At 39.6% G+C, this 20,432-nt stretch overlaps 1 protein-coding gene across 1 annotated transcript; it reads left to right on the top strand.

Annotated features, from left to right (window-relative positions):
- Nucleotides 1–7,715: 7,715 nt before the first annotated feature.
- LOC121947698 (NACHT, LRR and PYD domains-containing protein 12-like) lies at nucleotides 7,716–20,193 on the top strand. The gene is given in 14 exon segments (XM_042492785.1): nucleotides 7,716–7,801; nucleotides 9,889–9,947; nucleotides 10,660–10,782; nucleotides 11,423–11,530; nucleotides 11,641–11,709; nucleotides 12,976–13,054; nucleotides 13,186–13,369; nucleotides 13,504–15,301; nucleotides 15,405–15,578; nucleotides 16,933–17,106; nucleotides 17,547–17,720; nucleotides 19,206–19,252; nucleotides 19,387–19,809; nucleotides 19,812–20,193. Coding segments are annotated over 12 exon segments (3,447 nt in total). The 5' UTR covers nucleotides 7,716–7,801; nucleotides 9,889–9,947; nucleotides 10,660–10,693; the 3' UTR covers nucleotides 19,940–20,193.
- Nucleotides 20,194–20,432: the final 239 nt, after the last annotated feature.

Below are 20,432 nucleotides of genomic sequence, written 5' to 3'. Positions count from 1 at the left end.
GATGGATGTACGGTTGACGGATGTATGGATGGATGGAGAGATGTGTAGATGAATAAATCGCAAAATTTTCAGCCCCCTGGACCCATGAAAAAATATACACCATTCTTTAGTCCTCTGGGCCTGATCAATAATATCACTGTTAGGTCAGCGTATTGATTCGGCCTGGGGAAACTTTCCATGGGACTGTGATGGCCTTCAGGGCTCAGGGAATACACTGACCGTATTGATCTGTCTGCATACACGTTCAGCGTCTATACATCCACCACAGACTGACTGCGACAAAGAGGAACAAAGAGCGGTAAAAATGTCCACTGAATGATTTAAGAGTTAATTAAATTAAATGTAAAGCTGTGATGGGTGAAATCTCTTTATTTAATCTGATTTCAGAGTTAATGGTTGGTCTTGATAATTTACAGTCCCTCATGGGCTGTTTTGGGGATTGTTGTGGCCTAAATTCCAAATTTCATGGTAGTTTTTCTAGGAAAAAATTGCAGTGCAAGCTGCAACGTATATTGGCTTTTTTTAAATGAAATTGCAGGGGCGAGTAAAAATAGCAAAAAATAATTGTGATGCTGTAACAGAGTTTTTGTTATGAGCACAGGAGTACATTTTTTTGCGATGGTGGGGGGGGGCAGCAACAGCTGATCACCAATGGTCAGCTGTTCAGCGAGCATCTCTGTGGGCCGATTCAGAGCCATTAATGTTACACCAGGTGGGTTTCGATCAACGCTTATATTGCACAAATTGAAATAGTGAATAATAAATGCACCTAATGTAAAAATGTCAATTTTGAAAAAAAAATTTTTACACTCGCCTAAGGAGGTATTTCAGGTCATTTGAAGGAGCCATATTTTGCAAAACTGCACTTGACATGAATTGATGTGGTTAAATGTGTTCAAACACAGAGTATACAGATTAATACAAATAGAAATGGGCTAATATCTCATATGTACAGCTGTTTTCTGTCAATATTTGAGCTGCTTTTCTTGTTTTCCCCGTATGTCCTACAGTTTGTCCAGCAACTCGCTGCCTGAACACACTGTACAAGGGCACATCAGAGCATCTGAACTCACTGAACCACAAAGCCATCTGGCTCCATCTGATCCACATCAGAACTGACCAATCTGATGCCATTTACACAGATGTACAATGGTCCAGATCAGACGAGGAACCCAAACAACACGTAAGGGTCATTTCACAGGGTAACGCAGCGGGCAGCCACGGTCTCGGAGGATACAGACGCCAGCTTGTGACTGGAAGGTCAGGACTTAAATCTTCAGATCCACTGGGAAAAATAAAATAAAATCTGGAAAAAAATGGAAAGTGGTTTGGGAAAGCCCTTAAAAAGTACTGCAATGCTTCATACAGCCATTGCTTTACAGGAAATGAAGAATATCGTGGATAAAATTAGATATGTACAGGAAAAGATGGAGTATTGAGACAGAAAAGTGTTTCTTGAGGCAAATGAATATTTTTGCAAAGAATGGTCATATTTTTTATAATAATGTTAATGTTGTATAAGTGAGACATGCGAGTATGAAAAAAGCAGAAATACACACATTTCAAAATGACCCACAAAATGATCATTTGTATTTCAGTTACTCACCACATTACCTTAAATTAGTAGAGAAAACTTTCTCACATGCTACTACGGTGAACTTGTGTTTAAAAATGTTGTTGATAGAAAAAATAAAAAGACTCCGAATATATTAATAGCTTCATCACTTATTCACAAATTACAGGATAGTAAGTGGACCTTAAACTTTGACCATAAAATGACATTTTCATTTTTTTTCATTTTCCTTTTGATTATCACAGCCTGGGATATGAGATTAAACAAAAATACACAATCTTGCCAAAATGTATGCCATATGCATGAACATGGCCACAATTATCTAAAAAGGAAAAATGCAAAGTGCATTAAAATGTGCAAAACAGTCCCTGAAGTTTAATAATGATTATAACAGAAATATGAAAGAATAAAACAATAAAACATAAAGAATTAAAAAATTATATTTTGCAGTTTTTCATTGCACAATGGCAGAGATACAAAGACTTTCTATTTCGGAGGAGCAGGTCTCAAGAGGCAACGCAGATTAAAGTAGCTGTTGAGAAGCAAAGACATGCTGTATATACACAAAGAAAGAGGGAACACTTGCAAGATCTTGTTATGTATTCATCACTGTGCACATTCAACATTTGACTTAGGTAAAGTTATCATAACACTGATAATATAGTCAGATCTGGCGCAGGAAGATGAGTGGGCGGACAGAAAGCCTTTCACTATTTGACACAGATAAAACAGAAAAAATAATATTGCAAACAGGAGAAGAACAGATGTAGAGATCACAAAAGAGACATGAAAAGACAAAGAAGATCAGAGAAAACAATATCATAAAGAACACAAAATAAAGCAGAAAAGGAAACTGTGCACAACAAAACATGAACACAAAACAAAAGACAGAAAAAGAGCAAAGACGGTGCAGTTCAAAGGGGGCTGGGAGTATTTAAGGCAGCACGGCAGGGGGTTTCCAGGTCACTGCGTCTGTGAGGTGATGATGAGAGATGAAGGTGAAGTAATAAAGCTGCTTCCCTGCTGCGGTCCACAGGACTGATGCCTGCAGAATGATGCCAGTGTCCCTCTGAGGTTTTACATCGGAGGCCAAGTGATGTCCTTACAACATGACACACCAGTATACAGGAAAGTCATAAGATCAAAAACCAAACAGAGGAATTGTGTGCTTTCAGGGAGGGAGGCAGTGATGCAGTGACACCTTTTTGATGGACTGTACAGATGCATCCAGCTGAGGGTTCACAAACTGAATTAGAATCAATCAATGTCCCTCCGTTAAAGCAATTTAGTTAATTTAATTTTATCTATTGTCTTTGAGATATAAAGAAAAAAAAACAGAAAATACACATGAAACATTTAAGATGTGCAAGCTGTGTTACAGCTGGGTCTTTTTTAAGACCCCAAATGTGGGTATTTTTAGTGAGCCATTGCTCTTTTTCCAGCAATTTGTGAGGCCCTAAATGTGGGTGATTTTTAGGAACCCATCGCTGTTTTTCGTGTGGCTTTTAAGCCCCCAAATATAGTTGTTTTTTTAACAGATTTGTCACTGTTTCTCCAGTGACTTCTCAGGCTTTTCCAATGGCTTTTCATCCACCAAAGTTGCATGTTTTAAAGGGACCAGTGACTCGTTTTTAAGTGACTTTGCAGGCCCCAAACATTGGTGTTTTTTAGGGATTCTTCAGTGACTTTTCATCAGCTTTTCAGCCTCTAAATGTTGGTGTTTTTCTGGAACCTGCCACTGCTTTTCCAGCGGGGATTATTCCCACAAAATTTAGTATTTAAGCCAAAGCATGATTTTTTTCCTAAACATAATCAAGCTGTTTTTGCGCCTAAACCTAATCACACATTAACCATAGCGTTATTAAAACGGAAAGTTGTAAACATATCTGCTACATAATACTATGCAAGTGTAATTTATCCATTGTTTGTGGTAACGTAAATGCCAACACTACTTTGGCAACTGGGTTGCATTGCAGTTCATATGAAGATACAGAGAGAAGAAATGTGATGTGAAAATGGGGCTCAGACAATGATCGAAAGAAAGAAAAAAAAAAAAAAATATATATATATATATATGTTACCAACACTGCAATGGCAACTTGGCAATAATGTATCTTGCAGTGCTGTTGCTTGTCACTCATAGTGTGAACACAGCATGAAGGTTTAAGGTGCCAACCAAGTGTGACTATGGTGTATTACTGTCAGCCAAACCATGGTTTTTATTATGGTTTGGCTGACAGTAATATTGTTACCCTTATCACATCTTTTTTCTTTCTTTTTTTTTTACCAATAACCAATAATGGGATGGAAAATGAATTGTGACAATTTTGCATTTGAAAAACTGTAATGTTAAACTGTTTAATGTAAAAATGTAATTTGCTGCACACAAATTCTGCAGTCTCTGTTTGTCCGTTTCACCACATACAGTAGTAAATGCCTCAGTGGCAGTGTGATTCAAGCAGCCATCTGTAGTGTGTTTGAACAGAAAATAGACCAGACACAAAACTCTCACTATAATGTGTGTTCCCTACTCTCCTGACGTGTGCTGGTGTTGCATAACATTAAAATATTGTCAGTTAAACTGTGTTTTTGTAGATTCTGTTGAAGCTGGGACATTGAAATGTAACCTGTCAGTGAAATCCAACATCTCTGGATAGCATATCTGCTCTCCGTGTCTGTTTCAGCCCAATAAAGTCTGAAACGTGTGCTGTTAAAAGCTCCGTTTAATGCTTTTTTTTGTGCAGACCGGTGAGTCACAGAGCTGGCAGTTGAGCGGCCATGACATTTATGGTGTGATTCGAGCGGAGAAAGGGCCAGACAGAAAATTCTAAACGACTGCTCACTTAACTGAGTTTAGTCTGACATTATGGGATGGTCTGCTTATGTGTGACGCAGACAGACAGAAACTGCATTGTCATTGTCTGAGTCTTTGGATTTATCTTTTGTTTTTTTTCTTTGTAGTTGTGTTTTTCAGATGTGCTGTGTGTGCATGTTGTGTTGTCATGGACTGTGTCATCTGTGTACAGACCTTGTGTGTTTGTAGTGCATGTTTAAGGAATACCTCACTGGAAATCAAAAATAGATAATATTCCTTTCATGGGTATGCCTGCTTTCTCTCCCATATAATGGAAATAGATGGCACTCGGCTTGTGGTGTTCAAAGTACCAAAAAAATGCATTTGTGTGTACTTTACTGTGCATACGGACTGTACTTGACGGTGGCAAAAAGGACCAAAGAAGACACAAAAAGGTAAGAGTGGGGCTGGGCAATAAAAAGATAACGATATCAATCGCAATATAACTTTTCCTCGATTGAAATTATGTAGTCGATAAAATGTCGATTCCAGCCATGTCCGCTCTGCTCTCATTCGCTGCTGGTGTCTCCTCCGATGTGTCCGCTGATGTCTCCAAATGTCTGCTCGCTCTCATTCTCCGCCGCTGTCTCTGCCTGTGTCTCTGAATTTAAATATCTGCTGGGGACCAAAATCTAAAAATTGATTTTGCTCTTAAAAATGACTTTCTTTAAAAAGATTTTCCAGCTTTTTGTCTGAAATGTCTCTTTTTAAATCAAAATGCACAAATTTAATTCATCTGTACTCACCACATCTCAGCCTTTCATACCCTCAGATAATGAAAAACAAACAAAAGAAGTTATTAGTTATCGGTATCTTATCGGCCACGAAAAGCTGGACATTATCGGTTTATCTGTATCTGTTGAAATAATCATTATCGTGCATCACTGGTTATGATATCTTCATATCTCTCTTAGGAGTCAAAGGGAACCTTTAAGCTTAAGCGTGATATATATCGACTGATATGAAAAAAAATACCATGATAAGCCTTTTTTCCATATCACCCACCCAACCACAGGAAGACATAAAGCAAATAAAAGACACACATAAGATTTCCTAAAAGAGACAAGAAATGACCTCAATGAAACACAAAATCACAACAAAGAGACACAAAATGACTAAAAACGGGATTTAAATGTATATTTTCTGACGTTATCCTCATGACTTGTGTTGTATGCATTGCAGGTGTAATTTCAGCTGTGCATTAATCTACTGTTGTCTTAACTCAAGACATGAAACTAGAATTCACTGCAGACATCAGCCATGATTCCACATCTCACTATTTACATCCAATGCCAACCTTCAGTGCCAGTGCAGGAGGGAGTGTGTCCTTGGTTGTGGAGGTCAGAGTGGTGCGTGAGTGCATGAGAGATGGGTGCTGAGCAGGAGAGAAAGCAATGACCCGCCTCACAGAGCGGCAGAGAAACAGCAGAGCGCATGTGGAACCGGCTCTGTTGTTGTCGAGTTTCCTGCAGATAACAAATGTTTCGTTGTCAATGACGGAGAGAAGGGGACTCGGTCTCTAAACAGCCTTGAGATCTTGAGATGTTTGGATGGATCAGGGGATGTGGGAGCTGCAGACAGCAGTACACCTGCATTAACGATCAACACAAACTCTCAGCTGCTCATATTTCCTCTGATTTCTTTCAGCAGTAGCAAAAATCACAGTCGCCAGAAGAAATGTTGGCATGGAGCGATTCTGCACAACACAAACACGTGACTTTTGTAGGTATCATATGTACCATATTAACACCCCAAAAAGTGATGGAGTTCAGATTACAGGTATGTCGCATGGATGAATCACTAAAGGGGCCAACCAGGCAGAGGCCCCAAGTGTCAGGGGTCCCCTTAGCCTTTTCTTGCAGAATGTCACTCAAATTAACAGGTACCAACCTAGAGAGACTGAAAATGACCATAAAGAGACAGAACAAGATGCAAAGAAGCTGCAAAGGGACACAAAATGACAAAAAAAGAGACCAAAAATAATAAAAACAACAAAATGACATAAAACAACCACAAAAAGACACAGAACTGCCAAAGGGAAGAGAAGAGACACAAAATTACCTTAATAAGACATAAAATGACTACAAAATGCAAAAAGGACCAATGAAGACATAAAATTAAGGAAAAAATGACCTCAATAAGACACAAAATTACCCAAAAGACCCACACCACAAAGACACAAGATAACTGGGGACAGAAAGCAAATAGAAGAGACAAATACCTAAAAGAGATTTTAAAAAATGACCTCAGTAAGACACAAAATTACAATAAAGAGACACAAAATGTCTAAAAAAACCACACAAGAGTACCTAAAAGAGAAACAAAACAACCACAGGGAGACACAACATGACTATGGAGTGACAAAAAATACCAAAGAATATAAAAAAAACAAACAAACAAAGAAAAAACTCACTAAGACACAAAAATACCCAAGTGACTAAATGATTTCTGTGCCCATTGGTCGCTTTATGTTCACACAGACACGAGTCTCAGTCTCTCCACAAATCCAGAATCAGCATCATGTGACATTAAAAGCCATGATATAATAATAAGAGTCAGTATATTCATCTTGTACATATGAATATTCAGCTAATCCAGGCTGCTGGTCCAGTCACATTGGAGCTGCTGTATATTTGGGTGTAGGCTGCCACCTGCAGTGTGGAGGCAGCACTGAATAATTGGACAATGTGTGTGGATGTAAAACAATCTGATTTTTAGTTACAAATTCTCACATCATCTACAGCAGAAAAAAAAAACCTCTCACATTAACTTGATTAAATTAATGATCCCATACAATTATCTTTGAACAAAGATAGTCATACAATTTGACAAGAAAACAAAAAAGACAAGACAGTAATCATATACATAAGGGTACCATGTGACATATAAGGTATTGAGGTAACTTTTTGAAACCTGAGCAAATTGGCTTGATTTCTTTCAAAAAGATGGAAAAAAGGTGCTGAGCAAAAAACAAAGCAAGCAAAAACAAACATATAAACAACCAAAAACACCCGTTGAGATGCGTAACACGTGTGTGTGTGTGTGTGTGTGTGTGTGTGGAGGGGGGGGGGTCTGGGAATGTGTGTGTGTGTGTAACTCAGCTAGAATTAAACAATGTTTTACTTTTAGATCTAAAACTAAATATAATCTTTATTATCTCAAATCAAACATTTTTGTTGAGAACATTTGTGTTTAAAAATAATTAAACAGGTTCACGTTTAAACTTTTTAAGTGTTGACTAACAGTGACGTCACGGCAGCTTCCTGTTTACAGAGTTTGGTTTAGTTTCGTTTTCAGCGGTGACTTCCTTAGCTTTGTCGCAGCTTCGTTTGTCCACGTTTCCTCGTGTCTTAACGTCGTCTCTCCGTCTTAAGGTTTGTAATACTTGACACTTTTCACTTTGTGACACTTTAATGACTTTTTTGTATTTGCTGAGTTCCAGTAAAAACTTGTTGCAGCGATCGTTGCTGACATGTTTGGAGGATTAAAGAAGGCCCGAAAGAAAAACAAACCGCAGCGCAGTTTAGTGATGCAGAGTTTATAGAAACTCTTAAGTCTGCTCACTCTTTGCTCTGGAAGTCCTTTTCTTAAAGTATTTAAACTCAAAAAGCAAAGTCTTTCATGCGCGCATACTTATATTTCGGTAGGACTTTCCTGGTTGCGTGCACGCGCGTGATAATGTTTGAATAAAAAGCTGACAGAAGAAGACTCACGTGCTCTGCAGTAAAATGTGAAACTTTCGGTTAAATAATGCCACAGATTTGAATAAGAGTTTTGTTTGACGTTTTTATTTACTGCTGTGGCCACAACAAGACACAAAGGCACGAGCCGCCATAGTCCGGCTCTGATTGGCTCAGACTTGACGCAACCTGACGTTTGTCACGTAGACCCTCAAAATCAAGTCTTCTGCTCACTCGCAAAGTCGAAATCGTAAAACAGAAATGTTTTCGACTTAGGGACGGATCGTTATTAATTTTAGGGGAGGGAAACGGTGATAACGGTGAAAGCACTTCACTGCACACACACACACACACACACACACACACACACACACATTTAATTATTTATATAGATATATGTATGTGTGTAATTTCATGTTTCTTACTCATTACATAGCTCACATATTGATGAAATTTATTTTTTAAAATGAAAAATTACATGAATACATGTGCCAGCGGTTTATCAACATAGCAAACAATAATGATAAAGAAATAATGAGAATGACAGGAAGTGTTATTGGAATTTTTGGGTTTGAAAGACAACAAAAGTAAGATATATTTAGTACTGAGGAAGAAGTGACATGGTTATATTTTGTATGTCTTTTGAATATCTTCAGAACCCCCCAAAATGCACCATTTATCATGACCAGAAACTGCAACATATTGTTATTTACAGTGGAGGGAGGGCTGTGCATTTTCCCTTCACTAAGGGAGGTTCAAGGAAAAATATCAGTAATCATGAATGACCCCAAAAGTCACACCCTAGACCCTAGTTTGAAATTTTTTTATTAGCTTGACATTGTTCATTGTTACTCGATTTATTTATTCTTTCTTTCTTTCTTTCTTTCTTTCTTTCTTTCTTTCTTTCTCAGCAGTCTCCACCACATGTGAAGGAAATATGAACTCCAGTTAGGGACTGTCTGTTTGTTAGAGGGAAGAAGATGGTGCGAAAAGGTTAAAGCATGTCAATTAAAATCTGTAGACTATAACACACCTACTGACTGCAGTCTGGCTTAAAAAAACAAACAAACAAAACATGCTACTTTTTGGTTCCAGCTGAGAGCTAACTTTTTATGGTTACAGACTAATTTTTCTTTAGTTAAAATTCTCTGAATGGTTCAAAATGAGTTGCGGTAAGCAGAGCTGTATTTAACGTTCTTCAGGAAAAATGATGCAAAGGGTGAGTGATGATGTGCTGTTCAGTTATTGGACTGATGCTTTGAGCCAGTGTTTCCCAACTGGTGGGTTGCGGTTCAAAAGTGGGTCTCAGGTCTTTGAATAGTCCACAAAGGACTCTTCTAGACTCAAAGTTTTTAAGTACAGTGAATTTCTAGCAGAGTTTTTCTTTTGAAGTGCAGATTGCTGCTGCAGATTAAGAGTTTGTTTTTTTTCCACGAGTACAGCAATCATTTTATTTCCCTGTTCTTGGTATAATTTGGCCTATTTACATGCCGTGCCTTTGCAGCGTCACTAAATAAATAATAATATATGCATAATAATATCCACCTTTGTGTTTGCAGTGCTATTTATTTCCTAACTTTTAAGTGTGTACTTTATTCTTTGCAGTATGTTTATTCCATTGTGTTTTAAGCTCGTGTTGTTTACGTTTTGTGAAATAAAATTGAATTTGTGGTTATTTCCCTTATGTGTGAACCTTGAGCTCATGTCTAGGGAGAAATTTGGACCCTGTGAAAGGACCATCTTTGAACCATGTCTTTAAGCCCTCACTGTTTCCTCTACAGCTGATGATAGAGCGCCTCTGGGAGCTGATGTCAGTGTGAACTCTGCAGCAGCAGCCAAGGTAAATGATTGATTTTGGATTACTGGATAAGCTGCCACTGCATGCTCTGACTTAATGTAGTAGACTTGGAAAAAGAGAAACATTTCAAATGTTGAGGAGCTTTCAAAGTCGGTCAAATAAGGCGGGTTTCCATGAACCCTCAAATTGCGAATATAAAATACACCTAATGGAAACACGTCGATTTAGAAAAAAACTCCCATTTATTACAAAAAGTTTTTACACTGGCATGAGGTGGTATTTCAGGCTCACCTTTACATTATGGCTCCATAACACGCCTGCGTGACCTTGGATTGGAAATAATGACGGCGAGTTTGGTGGCTGCAATAGAAATAAAGCTGCTAATGTTCTGAACATCCATCACCATGTTTCTTGGAATATTTTTGCGAGAGAAGAAGTCACAGAACATCACTCAATGGAAACGTAGCCATCTTGAAATTGTGTTATATCCACATTTCGAAAACTCTGTAAAGGAAACCCTCCTCGTGATGTTATCAGAAAGGCAACATGAAGTGCGTTCCTCTGGTCTTCCAACAAACAAAAGCGCTTTGTAGATGTCATTTCTCAGAACTGACACAGCAGCCTTTACTCTGCTGTGGAAACAGTCACATGAGTGTATTAAGCTGTCCCAAACCTTGACTTCAGTCAGAGCTGTGTGTGTTTGTCATGTGACTGAGAGAAATGATGAGAAATAAAGCGTGAGCTCTCCCAGCAGGTTGTGGCGTTTGTGTGACGGTTTGGGCTCAGCTATGAATCAATCTAATGACGGAGTGGAGGGAGGCCATCCCTTAAAAACCAAACATTGCGGAGAACATGTTGGCCAGACCAAAGCTCAGAGGTGAGATGCGGATCTCTAACTTCTCAGGCATAAAATCCCTTATATGGTTCCAATAATGATCACTTTTTGTAGACATTGTCATAGAAGAGGTAATTCTGTTTACTGTTTTGTCACCGAGACCATGGTTCGTAATGGACTGCATTATAATCAGAGGGGTTCCTAATATTCTGACCCTTTTAAAAAAAACAGAAAGAGCTCTCAGTATGATGTAGTCCAGAACAACGAGACCTCTAAAGATGACCTGTTATGCTTTTTTTCAAGTTCATACTTGAGTTGATATAACATGTTTACATGCTATAATTAAAAAAAACACGTGTCTGTGAGCTGGAACACCTGTTTTAAACCTGTTTAGCATCTGTCTCTTTCAGTAGAGATTAGGCAAGGACAGGGGAGGACAGGGCTGTGTCCTCACCGCAGCGCCATCTCTGAAAATGTCAACAAAAAGTGAATATTATTATCTTTGCAGAAGTAACACTTAGCAGAGCTTTTGCATGGAATTGCAGGATTTTTTTTTGAGTTTTTAGTTTTTTATATGCGCACAAAATAAAGCGGTTAAAACTTTTGACATATTTTACATAATTTCTTGTCGAGGAAGACGTTTATTTAGATTTCACATTTATGATTGCTGTTTTTGTTGAAGGCTCCCTAAAAGATCACGACCCCCTGGACCTGAACCCGACTGTGTGTCCCTCAAAAGTGACCATTCCAGGGAGATTATTTTAGATTTTAAACAAGGGACATTTGACATGTAAGTTGTTGTTGGTATTAAAACTTGGTGATGATGCATTTTTGAACAACATATAGTTTAAGTGAATAATTGACCTTTTGGTTAATTTATCGATGCTGCATTTATTTCAGGAACCATCAGAGACCAGGACCTCCTGGAGCTGAGCCTGAACCCAGCTTTGTGTCCACCAAGAGTCACCAGTAAGGGATGTCATTCATGATTATAAACAATGCAATTAATTTGGCAAAGAGTATGTTTTTGTCAGTATTAAGACTTATTATTTATGCAGTCTAAATGAAAAGTGCTTTGGAATGTCACCCTGAAATCTAAGGGGTTAATTTAGCACTGAACTAACAGAAAAGGCGTCTCCGTATGTCCCATTCTCATGATTGTGATGACTACAGAAACACCTTGAAAGACTCTCTTCAAATTTGGGATGAACATCCACTTTGACTCTACAATTACGTGATTAGATTTTCATGGTCAAACACATTGAGGGTTATTTTTAAATTTGGCACAAATGTTTGATTGCACTAAGGCATGACGTAAACATACAAACTCCAATTACATTGAAGTTGGGACGTTGTGTAAAACGTAAATAAAAACAGGAAACAATGATTTGCAAATCCTTTTCAACCTATATTCAATTGAATGCACTACAAAGACAAGATAGGATGCATATTGAGTGTTGTTAAAAGAAAAGGTGACGTAATACAGTGGTAAACATGCTAAATGTTGCAGGCATCAAATTCAAAATGAGTGAATATTTGCAAAAAAACTATAAAGGTTATCAGTTTGAACATTAAATATCTTGTCTTTGTAGTGTATTCATTTAAATATAGGTTGAAAGGATTGCAAATCATTGTTTTTAGTTATGTTTTACACAATGTCCCAACTTCATTGGAATTGGGGTTTGTATTTTGGTACTCATAGGTCAAAGATCAAGGTCACTGTGACCTTGCATCCACTTAATTCTTGTGAACAGAAAATCTAAAGAAAACCTTGAGGAGATTTCTTCCAATTTTGACAATTTTGGCTTAGACTTAACAACGAACTGATGTAAAATTAGTGGCCAAAGGTCAAAGTCACTATGACCATTTCATTCCTGTTAATACAGTATCGCAAGAACTCCTCAAGGGAGTTTCCTTACCTTTGGCACAAACATCCTCTTGGACTCAAGAAATTTACTTATGAGAATTAAGATTTGGATGTAAACTGTAACTGCAGCTTGACTGGTGCAAGTAGGCATGCAACTACAAAGTGGTATTCTAGTTTTCTTGAAAATTAAGCATTAGCATTAGTTACTTTTCGTAATGTCTTCGGTAATTTGTAGCATTTATTGTATGATTTTGTTGTTTGATTAAGTGTTTTTTTGTATTTGTATGTATTTAATTGAAAATGTTGACGTCCTGGGATGCAACACAAATTTCAGAATTATTTTGAGCTACTTCATGATTCCTCCACAGACTAGGCAAGAAGAGCTCAAAGGTCCCCAGTGGTCAGTTTCCCTGGCAGCATCAGCGAGACCTGGACTCCATATTTCAGGTCTGTACATGTAGAACAACTACTTTTACATCTATTCTGCTCACAGTCATCTCGGTGCTGCACTTCGTAGACCAGTGACTAATATGTTTCCATGATTTTCGTTGTGTCATTCATGCAATACTCTGTCCCAGGAACTGGAGGGGAATATCATCACTTTTGTGAAGAAGGGGCTGAAGACTATCAAGGCTGTTTTGAGTTCAGATTACTCAGAATGCTTACAGAGTCAGATGCAGGATGAGGAGGCATTTCTGAAGATCACACTGCAGTGTCTGAGGAGAATGAGGCAGCAGGATCTGGCTGACCATCTGCAGAGCAGTAAGAGGATCTAAAAATTTGGATTAATGGGACATTTAGTAACAACTTGAGAGATGGGCTGAAAATATTTTCAGAGTCATTGACATATTATCTTTATAATTTGATAATTAAATGTATTTGTTGTGTTTATTCAGGAAGTCATTCTGGACTTTGCCAACGTAAACTCAAATCTAGCCTGAGGAAGAAGTTCCAGTGTGTGTTTGAGGGGATTGCTAAAGCTGGAAACCCAGCTCTTCTGAATCAGATCTACACAGAGCTTATCATCATAGAGGGGGGAACTGTGGTTGTCAATGATCAACATGAGATCAGACACATTGAAACAGCATTCAGGAAAAAGGACAGGCCAGAAACAACAATCAGACGGGAAGACATCTTTAAACCCTCACCTGGACGAAACGAACCAATCCGAACAGTGATGACGAAGGGAGTGGCTGGCATCGGGAAAACAGTCCTAACACAGAAGTTCACTCTGGACTGGGCTGAAGACAAAGCCAACCAGGACATCCAGTTCACATTTCCATTCACGTTCAGAGAGCTGAATGTGCTGAAAGAGAAAAAGTACAGCTTAGTGCAGCTTATTCATGACTTCTTTCCAGAAACCAAAGAAGCAGGAATCTGCAGGTTTGAAGAGTTCAAAGTTGTGTTCATCCTTGACGGTCTGGATGAGTGTCGACTTCCTCTGGACTTCCACAACAACGAGATCCTGACTGACGTCACAGAGTCCACCTCAGTGGATGTGCTGCTGACAAACCTCATCAGAGGGAAACTGCTTCCGTCTGCTCACCTCTGGATAACCACACGACCTGCAGCAGCCAATCAGATCCCTCCTGAGTGTGTTGACATGGTGACAGAGGTCAGAGGGTTCACCGACCCACAGAAGGAGGAGTACTTCAGGAGGAGGTTCATAGAGGAGCAGGCCAGTCAAATCATCTGCCACATTGGGACATCCCGAAGCCTCCACATCATGTGCCACATCCCAGTCTTCTGCTGGATCACCGCTACAGTCCTGGAGGACATGTTGAAGACCAGAAAGACAGAGGAGCTGCCCAAGACCCTGACTGAGCTGTACATCTACTTCTTAGTGGTTCAGTCCAAACTGAAGAACATCAAGTATGATGGAGGAGCTGAGACAGATCCACACTGGAGTCTAGAGAGCAGGAAGATGTTTGAGTCTCTTGGAAAATTGGCTTTTGAGCAGCTGCAGAAAGGAAACCTGATCTTCTACGAATCAGATCTGACAGAGTGTGGCATCGATATCAGAGCAGCCTCATTGTACTCAGGAGTGTTCACACAGATCTGTAAAGAGGATAGAGGATTGTACCGGGACAAGGTGTTCTGCTTCGTCCATCTGAGTGTTCAGGAGTTTTTGGCTGCTCTTCATGTCCATCTGACCTTCATCAACTCTGGAGTCAATCTGATGGTAGAAGAACATCCAAACTTGTGGTCTAAATTATTGAAAGGCAAATGCGATCTGAAACATCTCCATGAGAGTGCTGTGGACAAAGCCTTACAGAGTCCAAACGGACAACTGGACTTGTTCCTCCGCTTCCTCCTGGGTCTTTCACTGGAGAACAATCAGAAACACATACGTGATCTTCTGACACAGACAGGAAGTTGCTCACAGAACAGTCAGGAGACAGTCCAGTACATCAAGAAGAAGTTTGAGGAAAATATCTCTGCAGAGAAAATCATCAATCTGTTCCACTGTCTGAATGAACTGAATGATCGTTCTCTGGTGAAGGAGATCCAACACTCTCTGAAGTCAGGAAGTCTCTCTACAGATGAACTGTCTCCAGCTCAGTGGTCAGCGCTCGTCTTCATCTTACTGTCATCAGAAAAAGATCTGGACGAGTTTGACATGAAGAAATACTCTGCTTCAGAGGAGGCTCTTCTGAGGCTGATGCCAGTGGTCAAAGCCTCCAACAAAGCTCGGTAAGTACAGAGAGACTTGAGTGTTTTGAAACCACAATAAATCCACTGCTATCTTCTAAAAAGAAGAGAAAATGATTTTTTTTTACCTTCATTGTCTCTTTAGAATAAGTTGCTGTGACCTCTCGAAGAGATGCTGTGAAGCTCTGTCCTCAGTCCTCAGCTCCCAGTCCTGCAGTCTGAGAGACCTGGACCTGAGTCACAGCAACCTGCAGGATTCAGGACTGAAGCTGCTGTCTGCTGGATTACAAAGTCCACACTGTAAACTCGAAACTCTCAGGTCAGAATACAGAAACTTGTTTGTGTGATGATCATTCTGTTCTGTATAGACCCCAACCGATATGTGATTTTAAAGACCGATACCAATCTATAGTGGAAAAATTCTCCAATTACCTACCACTATAGTGAATTTTTGAGCTGGGATGAAAATAGATCATTTCTGTGTGGATTTTGCACCAATATGACTATGCAAAAGTATTTAGAAGGCTGCATTCGTAAACGACTTTTATTTAGCAATTGACTTATTCAACATTACACACAAACAAAAATAAAGAATAAATAAAAAAATATAATTAACATCAGTACTGTATGTGTTCAGCATCAGTCTTTGCTGGCCATTCAAATAAAGAATATAGAATGAAATACACATCTGTACTGTATTGTCTTTGCTGACCATTTAAATAAAGAATAAATACAATAAAATACATAGCTAAATAAACATCAGCACGGTTCAGTATCAGTCAATTGCTGACTATTTTTAGTATTGCCAGTCAATTATGGGCAGGTTGTAAAACAAGAAGCAGCTTCTCAGCATTTACATCTGCCAGGGAGCTCCCCTTGTCCTCATAAATGTTCCCTATTGTCCTAAAAACCCTCTGACTTGGGACAGAGGAGGGTGGGGGAGTATTAGGAGCTTAGAGCTTCACTGTCAGGTGAGTGCGCTTTACGGAAAGAGGAAGTGAGGGAGAGATGGAATCCCGACCTGGTTTAAGCACGTCAGGTCAGGAGACTCCACGTGCCACAGAGCTTCAGCATGACGTGAGAGAGAGCACGGTGTGCCTCCAACTGCTTGTCAGTGGTTGTGACACTGCATAGTTTGTAAAATTAAAAAAAACCAAAAAACTCAGTTACGACAGTTATGCAATACAATGATCTGTGTCTGGTGTGCTAAATTAGTTAAATGTCGTTGTGTGTCTAAAATGGTGCGATGGAAGAAATTTAAATTTACCTGCTCTGTGCAGCAGGACAGGGACTAGATATAAGAGCGTAAATTAGGCCCTAATATAGCAGAGCTGACAGAGAGGTAGCTAGACATGTCTGCGTCTAAGTTACAGTGTATACCGCCATGAAAGCAGCTTGTCGTTTGCAAATAACTCTATTAGCTGACATTACGAGCAAACAATGGCAGATCTATGTAGTATAGCTAGTAAATCTACCTACAGCAAGCTGGTTAGCTGTAGCTTAAGTTACAGATTGCATATTGACCACTCCTCCATTCCTTTTGGCTGTTAGAAAGTACTTTACTGTTACATAATTTATTGTTGGCTAAATCAACACTGATTGTCATAATACAAAATCTAGTTTCATGTGTCACACGTCTTCATGTGTCTTCTTGTTCATTATTGTCTCTTCAGGCTGAATGACTGTAAACTCTCAGAGGGAAGCTGTGACCCTCTGACCTTAGTTCTCAGCTCCCTGTCCTCCAGTCTGAAAGACCTGGACGTGAGTGACAACAGCCTGCAGGATTCGGGAGTGAAGCAACTGTCCACTGGACTGGAGAGTCCACACTGTAAACTGAAAACTCTCAGGTCAGGATTCATCAACAAGACCAACTAAAGACAATTTGAATGATTATTTATAGTAATGGATAAATCCCTAGATTTTTTCTTTTCTCAAATTATTGTCAAACCAGTTGAATTTAGTCAGTTTTCACACCCTGATAATGACTTTGCACGTTTTTTCAATGTTTACATCCTACATGTTGGAGTTTTGATGTTCGTCCAACTGAAGTAAGAGTCTATCATCTGCAGCTCTTTATCAAGTCACTTCTTTTATTCTAATGTTATTAAGACATGTTTTATAAAGCAAGCGACGGGTTAGGAGTCACTAACATCATGTTGACTAAGGTTACAGGAAGTTGTAGCTGCTTCATATTAAGGCCTTACGGTGGTTGGCGATGGTGATGACTCACTTCCAGTTCTGGCAGTACCCTCAGATAATGTTGCATGTTTTTTTTTGTGTTTTGCAGGCTGTCAGGCTGTCAGATCACAGAGAAAGGCTGCGGTTCTCTGGCCTCAGCTCTGAACTCCAAGACCTCCCATCTGACAGAGCTGGACCTGAGCTACAATCATCCAGGAGACTCGGGAGTGAAGAAGCTCTCTGCTCTACGGGACCATCCGCACTCGAGACTGAAAGCTCTTAGGTATGAAGAGGCCCTTTATTCACTTGCTTCCCCAAGAAGTTTATCTCTTTAATTATGAAAATGAGAGTAAAATGGAGAGTTAAAAGCATTCAGTTTTTTTGTCAATATATAATCAGATTTTTACCTATTGTTGTGATAGGTAGTGATGGAAAAAAATAAAATTGTGGATACAAGTGGCTGAAATGACTTTCGTTCATGGGGTGGCTGAGCTTACTGTTACTGCCTATAGTTACTGTAAATGGGGAGCTCAGAAAGCTCCTCCTACACATTGATAGGAGCTCTTCATTTTGGAGGTTTAACTGGCAGTACAACTAATAGATCCCCAAGTAGGCCAAGAACATACTGGATAAGCGTCAGAAATAAACTGATATTATTTCTTTATTTTTGATTTGAAAAGTAGAAGGTAATAATTCAAGCTCCAAGCAGCAATAAGGCTGTCCAGAATACCATTTTCGGGGGTCCAGAGCCTTGGCATATATCAACAGAGCTTCACTGTCAGGTGAGTGAGGGAAATGAGGGAGAGATAGGATCCCAACCCCCAACAGTTTCAGCGTTTCAGGTGAGAGAGAGACAGTGTGTGCCACGGAGCTTCAGTCTTAGGTGAGAGAGAGCGTGGTGTGGCTTCGACTGCTTGGCAGTAGTTGTGACACTTTATAGTTTAAATTTATAAAAAAATCAGGCAGTTAGGCAATAAAATAATCTCTGTTCAGTGTTCATATGGTTATATTTCATTGTGTGCCTGAAATGATAAACGTCCTCATTATGGAAGATGTTGAAATTCGCCTGCTCTGTGCAGCAGGAAACTGCTCCACTCGGGGTGCCTAAGTTGAAAACCAAATATCTACCCAAATAACAAATAATTGAATAGCCAAATATTTGGGTCCAGCCCTACATTCTTGCCAGTTCTGATGCGTGTGCCAATTTTTTCGAGTTCCCTTACAGATAATGTCTTCATATCTACATCTGTACCAGGGATGTCCGGGATGTTTTCGAGGCCTCTCCCTTTAATCTGGCAATATAATGGCCAGTGAGTTTAAGCGCCACATTTTAAAGTGCTGTCCATTTAGAGATGATGAAATTTTCATGTTTGTTGGTGAAAATGTTTCTGTTGGCTTTGCTGACAGAAAGCCAGATAACTGTGTTAACATGCGGAAACATAGCGCCCGCTGCCCACGCTCTGGTCTTCACTGATCGGCTAGCCTTGGCTGCTCTGCGCTGCACAGCACCACTCATTCGATCCAAATAACAGTTATCTGTTGACATCCACATACAGTAACTTCTCTAATATCTACTAATTTATCACAACGAAAACTTTTTCTTGCACTCTTAGCGCCAGTTAAGGTTGTACTCGTGGCCTTTGAGTCAGACTCATAGGCCAAAAAATTAAGTGCTACATACGGACATATAAGTGCATTTGTAGAGACTAACTAAAGTAATGAGCAGTGTAATAAAATATGCTGGTCTGACTAGTCCTCCTCCTTACAGACTGGAGCCCAGTGGAGTCCAGTGGATGAGACCAGGTCTGAAGAAGTGTAAGTGTGTTTTTAATTTGATCTCGTAAAAACAGAGCAGCACACATTCAACCATCTTTGATCTGTAACATCACCCATTCAGATCTCTGATGTCAAAAATAAATACATGTGTTGCATCTTGTGTTCTCCATCAGATTCCTGCAAACTCGGACTCGACCCAAACACAGTGAACAAAAACCTCAGACTGTCTGACGACAAGAGGGAGGTGACGACCGTGAGAGGGAATCAGCAGTATCCTGATCATCCCGACAGATTCGACTACTGGCCTCAGCTGCTGTGTAGAGATGGTCTGACTGGTCGCTGTTACTGGGAGGTGGAGTGGAGAGGACGAGTTTTTGTAACGGTAAGTTACGGCGGAATCAGCAGGAGAGGAGACAGACAAGACTCAATGTTTGGAGGGAACGATCAGTCCTGGAGTCTGAGCTGCGGTGATGGTAGTTACTCTGTCTGTCACAACAACATGCAAACATCCATCACCTCCTCCTCCTCCTCCTCCTCCTCCTCCTCCTCCTCCTCCTCCTCTGGTAGAGTGTATGTGGACTATCCTGCCGGCACTCTGTCCTCTACAGAGTCTCCTCTGGCTCACTGATCCACCTCCACACCTACAACACCAGATTCACCAAACCTCTGTATCCCGGGTTCGGGTTCTGGTCTGGTTGGACTGGATCCTCTGTGTCTCTGTGTTGAGCAGATCTCAACCACAATTTGAGATAATCGGCAAAAGAAAAGTGCCAATTAATCAATCAGTCAACCAATCAGACTTCATGTGTATTGCACTTTTCAATTATTAATAATATTAATTAAGTAATTAATATTAATTAATTTTCTAAACGCTAGATAAAAAGGTAAATGAATGAAAGGATAACAACACAAAGTAAAAATTTATAAAAATTATAAAATGGTGTACCATCCAGTAAAAAGACTAAAATGCACACATAAAAACTAAACAGATAAAGTTAAATTAAAGCCAAATTAAAAAGGTAGGTCGTAGTTTGCATTTTAAAATATGAACCCCCTTTGCTGTTGTTCCACAACAACACAACAACAGTTGTTCCACAAACGTTCCACAAATGCACAAATTAATGTGCATTTTCCATCCAGTATTGCTGCGTAAATGTGATTCATTGGTTGATGGGGATAAACAGCAGTTGGTACATTTTTTTCCAGTCAGATGTAATGA

Source organism: Plectropomus leopardus, chromosome 9, assembly GCF_008729295.1.
Source record: "Plectropomus leopardus isolate mb chromosome 9, YSFRI_Pleo_2.0, whole genome shotgun sequence".
NCBI classification, from domain to species: domain Eukaryota; kingdom Metazoa; phylum Chordata; class Actinopteri; order Perciformes; family Serranidae; genus Plectropomus; species Plectropomus leopardus.
This window is presented reverse-complemented; position numbering and strand designations above follow the sequence as displayed.